This window comes from Oryzias melastigma, linkage group LG7 (genome assembly GCF_002922805.2).
Source record: "Oryzias melastigma strain HK-1 linkage group LG7, ASM292280v2, whole genome shotgun sequence".
NCBI lineage: Eukaryota > Metazoa > Chordata > Actinopteri > Beloniformes > Adrianichthyidae > Oryzias > Oryzias melastigma.
In genome coordinates, this window is record NC_050518.1 from 33,153,947 (window position 1) to 33,161,480 (window position 7,534).

At 44.1% G+C, this 7,534-nt stretch overlaps 2 protein-coding genes across 4 annotated transcripts in view; both read right to left on the reverse strand.

Moving 5' to 3' along the window:
• Positions 1–1,867: 1,867 nt before the first annotated feature.
• LOC112140845 (protein NLRC3) overlaps positions 1,868–7,534 on the reverse strand; it is a gene marked incomplete at its 3' end in the record, with an annotated part of 9,699 nt that continues 4,032 nt past the window's right edge. The window contains 6 exon segments of one of the 3 annotated variants that reach the window (XM_024263856.2): positions 1,868–2,044; positions 3,816–5,604; positions 5,708–5,763; positions 5,887–6,006; positions 6,857–6,949; positions 7,024–7,171. In XM_024263856.2, coding sequence (XP_024119624.1) covers positions 1,868–2,044; positions 3,816–5,604; positions 5,708–5,763; positions 5,887–6,006; positions 6,857–6,949; positions 7,024–7,112 — 2,324 coding nt within the window. 3 annotated transcript variants of the gene reach the window in all.
• Positions 3,893–7,534, reverse strand: part of LOC118599002 (protein ZBED8-like) — a 15,613-nt gene continuing 11,971 nt past the window's right edge. The window contains exon 7 of the mRNA XM_036213011.1: positions 3,893–3,907. The gene's annotated coding sequence lies outside the window, so the exon portion shown is untranslated. The remainder of the gene's footprint in view (positions 3,908–7,534) is intronic.

The window sequence follows — 7,534 nt, forward strand, 5'->3', positions numbered from 1 at the left end:
GTTCATTGGTGACTCTAAATTGCCCCTAGGTGTGAATGTGAGAGTGAATGGATGTGTGATTGAGGCCCTGTGACAGACTGGAGACCTGTCCAGGGTGTACCCCGCCTTCGCCCATCAGCAGCTGGGTTAGGCTACTTTATCCTTATAAGAAACTGTTGGCAGGAAATAAAGTCATGATTGATTATTTAGAATGAATTACTGTTTGAATAGATATTTATCATTTTTTAAAAACTTTTTCTTTTTACTGTTATTATATATTATATTATATTTTGGAACTCAATCATTAACTCTGTCAGTTATTCTTTGCTAAGCTGACTCTTTATTTCATTAATGCTAATTTTCTCACCAAAATGGTCTTAAATTCTTCATAGATCCATGACCAGATCATGTCTGATTTCACTCCTCCACAGCACAAGGAGAACCAATCAGCTCTAAATGACACTGATGGGCGGGGCTTGTTAGTCAAATGAGGACTGTTGTTCAACAGATAGGACAGCAATTCTCTGACAGCATTCTGGGTAATTTGAAGATGACTAGACCCTCTGTTCATGGACCTGGTAACAATGCAGATCCTCACAGGGATCAACAGGGATCGCTGGATCCTTCAGGATTCAGAGGATTTACTTAAAGATCCACCTGTCTACAGAGGAGATGGTTCTGATCTTCTCACTATTGAGGAATGGGAGGAGCCAATGAGATGTTTGATGAAGAAGGGTGGAGTTAAATTGTAGGTTCAACAGGGCCGCATTAAAATAATTAAAGGAAAGTAAAAAGAACTGAATTTAATCATAGATAAACAGTCAGACGTAAACTTTTGAATACATATTAATCAAATGCAGCTGAGAACAGGTGAGTCTTTAACCTGAATTTAAATAGATTGGGGGGAGTGGGGATCAAACCCCCCATCGGTCGACCTCTCTACTCCTGTGTCATCCTGATCTCAGCAGATGCTGAGCAGTAAATGTCCTGACTTTAGAGTTGATCTTAGAGTTCACTCTCAGGTCTATCATGGTCCAACACTCTGCTAAAAAGAGGAGATCTGATCCTACACTCTTTGTAGATTACAGCTTGACCTTTAACCCCATCCTCCCACACAAGCTGGAGGTCCAGTTGGAGGACCTGGACTGTTCAACCTGCTGTGGACCAGCGGCTTCCTCTGTGGTCACAGAGAGTCAGAGTAGATCATCTGACATCCACAGCACTAAACCTCAGTACCAGCTCCCTCTAATGTTGTTACAGAGTCCTCTGCTCTACTCCTGTACACACAACTGCACACCTGTCTGTCCACCACAGCAACAGCAGTCTGTCTACAGGGAGGAGGTGGAGCGGCTGTCAACATGGAGTTCAACCAACAACCTTCTGCTCAACTCCTCAAAGACTACAGAACCAGAATAGACAGACAGTGACTCACAGAGCTCATCAACACCACCCAAAAGACTGTTGACTGTCCTCTGTCCACTCTGGAAAACCTCCACAGCTCCAGCTGCTCAACAGAACATCATCAGAGACACTTCACTTCCTGTTGGAGCTGTTAGCTTCAACCACAACTGTTACCAACTCCACAATCACAGCACAAAACTACAGAAATTCAATGTCTTTGTCTGTCGAGAAAAAGAAAAGTAGAGAAAATATAATTAATCTGCTTTAATCCAAATGTTTCTAAATTCCTGAAGTCTCACTGGACAAAGAAAAAAACCCTTTCACAGCAAGAACAGGTCGGAAATAGAGAAACGGCTGAATGACAATGAAAAAAACCAAATGATTCAAGTTCTGGAAAATCCAGAAACTCTTTGAATCCAAACCTTTCAGCTTCAGTGAAGAACTACAAATGTAGAAATGAACCAACCAGCAGCTTCAATGTTCTGACCTCAGAGTCTGCAGTCTGCAGTTTGGACTCTCCAGTCCAGAACACAGAACCTTCACGGATGAATCCTGGATGTGATTATCGCTCAGGTTCAGTTCTGTCAGGTGGGACGGGTTGGACTTCAGAGCTGAGGCCACAATTTCATAGTGAGTCTCTGAGAGTCCACATCGTTCTGGAATTCTGTGAAGAGACAGAAAGACAGAAACAGGTGATGATGAATTGAGGCTGTGATGAAGTTCCAGTTGGACATTTGTCTCTTCATCAGAGCTTCATCTTCATCATGAAACAGTCCTCCTCATCAGTCTCTCTCAGACCTTCATCTTTGTGTTGCTTTCATCTGCAGCTGGAGGAGAGAAGGTGGAGCTCCATGGAGCTTCATGCTGTCCTCAGTCTGTCAGTGATCTGAGGTCTGGACCACAAAGTTGACAGTAGAACATCTGGATCACAGAGACTGACTGCTGTCACTCTGACCATCATGATGATGAATGTTGACAGTTTGAAATGTTGCTTCTGATCCACTTTTCTCTTTCCATCTGTTCATTTTCTAGAAGAACATCTGCATCTTCTCCTGTCTGATCCTGAAGATCAGCTTCTTCCAGCCATGAGGAAGCTGTTTCCATGACAACGTCTCCTTCAGGATCAGCTGCAGCATTGGTGTGAACATGAGTGCAGTGACTGACTAACATGCAGCTCTCTGTGCTGACAGATCCATCAACAACTGGAATAATACATCTCCACGCACGTATCCCACATTCCTCCTGGACTATTCTGAGCATGGTGAGCGCTTTCTGCTCCTGTGTGCACGTGTTTCATCTCTGTTCTGTTTCAGAAAGTCGTGCAGCTGCTCAGTTTGAACCCAAACTGTGAGATGTGTGAGGAGCTGCAGCCTCCAAAGTCTCAGGGACTCTGAAGGAGCAGCAGTGGGTTCAGGTTCAGGTCGTTCGGGCTGTCGCCCGGCGCCGTCATTAAGAAAAACTAAAACTGCACGCTACGGTTTTACAACACCACAAACTGGATTTTCAGATTCCTAAAGCCTGGATTGATCCAGAAGATTTTCTGCTGAATTTGTACTCACACTCTGAGATGTTTCTAGAAGCATCAGAGAAATAAGAATCCAGAACAAGAGAAGAAAGACGTCTAAAACATGAGTCCTTTCAATGGAACTGGATCAACAAATCAATGCAAGCTGATGAAAAAGCAGATTTCAGACAGATTTCCTGATTTTCTGTGTGTTGGACTCAGATCTTCAACAGAGACTGTATGAATGCAGATGATGACAGATGATTGACTGAACTAAAGGAACCAAAAGGATCAGAAGAAAGAATCAGTTTCTGCTTCCATTTCTTCTTTGAGTTCTCAAACGCTTTCATTCACAGATCAATGATTTCTCTAGAAAGAAGATGATGAACAGAAGAAAGAGCATTCTAGAAATGTGCTTCTAGAATGACTGACATGTGGAAATGAAGACATCCTCTCATTCTGGACCGTCTGCTTTGTGTTCAAACATTCAGAAGGTTCTGGATTTCATTTGGACTAATATGATCCTTCTTTGATCTTTAGCTAAAAAGATCATTTATGTGTGAAAAACAAACTGATTTTCTTCTTTCATCTTTTGATTTCCAATCATTCTCAAACCTTTCATTCTTTGTAATCTGATTAGACAGAAGTCTCAATGGAAACTGAACAGAATAGATGATCACTACAGTAGTCTCTAGCTGCAGCTCTGAGTGGAGCCATCAGTGAGAAGGTTTAGGGGCAGTTAGCTTTTTGACAGAATCAGGAAGGTCTGGAGAGTTGGACTGGATTCCAGAAATCAAATCTAAATGCTGCTTTGTGTTGATTCTTCTAATGCTGGTGTTAGATTGAAATGTGTGACCACAAATGCTAGAAGATGAATGTTGAAGATCTGAACACTGATCTGATTTATCATCACAATCACTTCTGGACTCACCTGAACTTTCTGCAGTTCCTCACAGCTGGGATCAGTCTCCGTTTACCCTCATCTGATGTGTTGTACTGGTTCAGGTCCAGCTGATCCAGAACCTCCTCTGACATCTGCAGAGTGTAGGCCAGAGCTGAGCAGTGGATCTCTGAGAGTTTCTTCTCTGATTTGTTCTCTGACTTCAGGAACTCTTGGATCTCCTGATGAACTGAGAGATCCTTCATCTCCATCAGACAGTGATAGATGTTGATGCTTCTGTCAGGAGAGACTCCTTCACTCTTGATCTCCTTCAGGTTGTTGATGGCTCTCTGGATGGTTCCTGGATTCTTCTCTGTCTGAACCAGCAGACCTCCTAAGAGTCTCTGGTTGGACTCCACAGAGAGACCATGAAGGAAGCGAACAAGCAGGTCCAGGTGTCCAGTTTGACTCTGCAGGGATTTCTCCATGACTCTACTCAGAAACTCATCCAGGGATGGGTTCTTCATGTTGTTCTTCAGGAAGTCCTCAATGACCTCTACCTTCCTGTTGGAGTAACAGTGGAACACGTAGACTGCAGCCAGAAACTCCTGAACGCTCAGATGAACAAAGCTGTAGACCGGTTTCTGGAAGATCTCACACTCTCTTCTGAAGATCTCAGTACAAACTCCAGAGTACACTGAGGCCTCTGTGACATCCAGACCACACTGCTGCAGGTCTTCTTGGTAGAACATGATGTTTCCTTTCTCCAGATGTTCAAATGCCAGCCTCCCCAGCTTCAGAAGAACTTCCCTGTCAGTCTCTGTCAGCTCTTGTGGACTTGTCTGATGTTCCTGCTGGTACTTGTTCTTCTTCCTCTTTGTCTGGACCATCAGGAAGTGTGAGTACATGTCAGTCAGGGTGGTGGGCAGCTCTCCTCTCTGCTCTGTGGTCAGCATGTTCTCCAGAACCACAGCAGTGATCCAGCAGAAGACTGGAACTTCACACATGATGTAGAGGGACATGGAGCCCTTGATGTGGGAGATGATTCTGCTGGACAGCTCTTCATCTGGGAATCTCCTCCTGAAGTACTCCTCCTTCTGAGCATCATTGAAGCCTCGTACTTCTGTCAGTCTGTCCACACATGAAGGAGGGATCTGATTGGCTGCTGCAGGTCTGGAAGTGATCCAGACCAGAGCTGAGGGAAGCAGGCGTCCCTGGATGAGGTTAGTGAACAGCACGTTGACTGAGGACTTCTGGGTGACATCAGACACCACCTGACTGTTGTTGAAGTCCAGAGAAAGTCTGCTTTCATCCAGACCATCAAAGATGAACAGAAGTTTGCAGACAGACAGCTGTTCTGCTGGGATCTTCTGGAGTGTTGGATGGAAAAGCTGGATCAGAGTGAGAAGACTGTGCTGCTCATCTCTGATCAAGTTCATCTCCCTGAAGGAAAGAGGAACCACAGCACTGATGTCTTGGTTCTCCAAGCCCTCGGCCCAGTCCAGAGTGAACTTCTGCACTGAGAAGCTTTTTCCAGCTCCAGCAACTCCGCTGGTCAGAACCACTCTGATGGATCTGTGTTGGTCAGGGAAGACTTTGAAGATGTCTGGGTTCTTGATTGCAGTGTCATGGATTTTGTTGGTCTTGGTGGTTGTCTCCAGCTGCATCACCTCATGTTGGGTGTTAGTCTCTCGTCTCAGGTCCTCTGTGATGTAGAGCTCAGTGTAGACCTTGTTGAGGAGCGTTTCTCTTCCTGCTTCTTCAGTTCCTTCAGACACATGTTCACTTCTGCTCCTCAGACTGATCTGATGTTCTCCAAAAATCTCCTGCAGACCAACATCTGCTGAAAGAGCAGAGAAGAAAGCTCCTTCATGAGTGTTCAACACAACCCCAGCAGATGTTTCCAGAAGAATCCATCAGCAGATGATCAGGCTCTGACTCACCAGCTCTGGGTCTTTCTGCAGACTGGGGTCCGCTCCTCTTCTTCTCTCCAAGGACACTAAGGAGAAACAGATTGAAGAAGATCTCATTTGGATCCAAACAGAAAATATGTCAGACTTGAGATCATTTCTGATGTCCAGAGAGCTGAACTCTGCTCTGTTCACTAGAAACTGGTTCTTACTGAGAGTCTGAAGGTCCTGGTTCAGTTCTGAAGTTTGGAGGTTCATTTTTGGACCGGTCACTCTTCATGGATCCACAGCTGGATGCTGCAGACTGGACTCTCTGTGTGACCTGTTGACCTCTGCAAACACAGAAACATCAGAGTGTTGGAGGATCTGCTTCTTCATGAACAGCTGATGGACTTTGACATGAACACAGACGGTTCCGTTTAGTCTGGAATAACATGACATGTTTGGATCAACAGTTCAGAGTTTGAGCTCAAATGTTTGATCATTTTCTGTGAGTCAAACAAGACATTTTTTCTAGAAAAGCTGATTCATATTCTATATTTATAAATGTAGAAATTCTGATATCAGAAAGTCAAACTAGAAGAATCTGATGTTAGTAAAGTGATGAAGATCTGAATCCATGGGGTCTGCAGTAATCCTTCTCATCAGACTGTAGCTGCTGTCAGTCAGAGTCAGCAGTCAACATGTTTTCTTCTCCAACATCTCTGATCTCAGAGACTCTCAGAAGATCAACTGAAAAGATCTGATCACACATGATGATCCAAGTGAGTCTGATCAGAGAGATCAAGAATTGAACCAGAACTCAATCATTCATCTGAAAACTATTGATCATCTGAACTTTTATCCAGCCTCCTTTCACTCTGACAAACACTTATTGTTCCTCTCCTGGATTGATGTCTTTGAATTCAGACATCCAACCCTTTGATCTGTCACTCTTGACGGACACACTGCTGGATCCAGATCCAGATCTCTGTTGATTCCTGACGGAAAAACTTGTTTTATTAAAAAACAAATTCTTCTGTTTTGGAGGTTCATCAGATTATCTTCCACATTGAATTATTGAACTCAGATCAGACTGATCTGCAGTGAGACAGTCTGATAAACAAGTTGTCTTGAAAAAACTGTGACACTGCATACAATTATTTTGAATAAATGCTTAACATTTATTTGATAAACACTTACTGTTCTCCTGAGCAGCTCTCTTTAAATTCAGGAGGTTCAGATCCAAATCCTGGTCCAGGATTAGGTCCATGTCCAGGTTGGTTCCTGTAAAATCTGAAGGTTGCTGGTGTGAGTGCTGAGCTCTGACATGGAGAAGAGTCCTGGACAGTTGGAGATGTTCATCTTACCTCTGAGCTTTGCTCTGGTTGTCATGGTTACCATCTCTCCGTCTTTTAGAGGGAGGGGCTCCCTCCTGTGTCTCCTCCCACTGATCCATGCTGATGGATTGACTGGATCCACAGGATCAGATCACACACACCTTCTTCCAGCCTTCACCTGCAGAGGAAACCCTCATCATCACCATCAGAGGAAGCTGCTGAACATCAGCTGCTGAACATCACATCTGCTCTCCCTCCACCAGATAGAGACATGGAGCTGCAGCAGCAAACACTCCATGATGGAGCAACATTTCACTCATTCACTCACTTTGACAAAGAAACAACTCAACTATTCAGGAAACATGAAGTGCATCAAGAACAACAGACACAAATCAAAGAATGAGGAGAAAAGAAAGACAGACATGAATTCTTCCTCTGACTGAGATGTAAAAACAAGAAGAGGGCTGCAGGCTGAGCAGCTCAATGATTTGTTAGAGATCTCTGGATCACTGATGAAGCTGCTGAGAGCAGATCTGAGAAG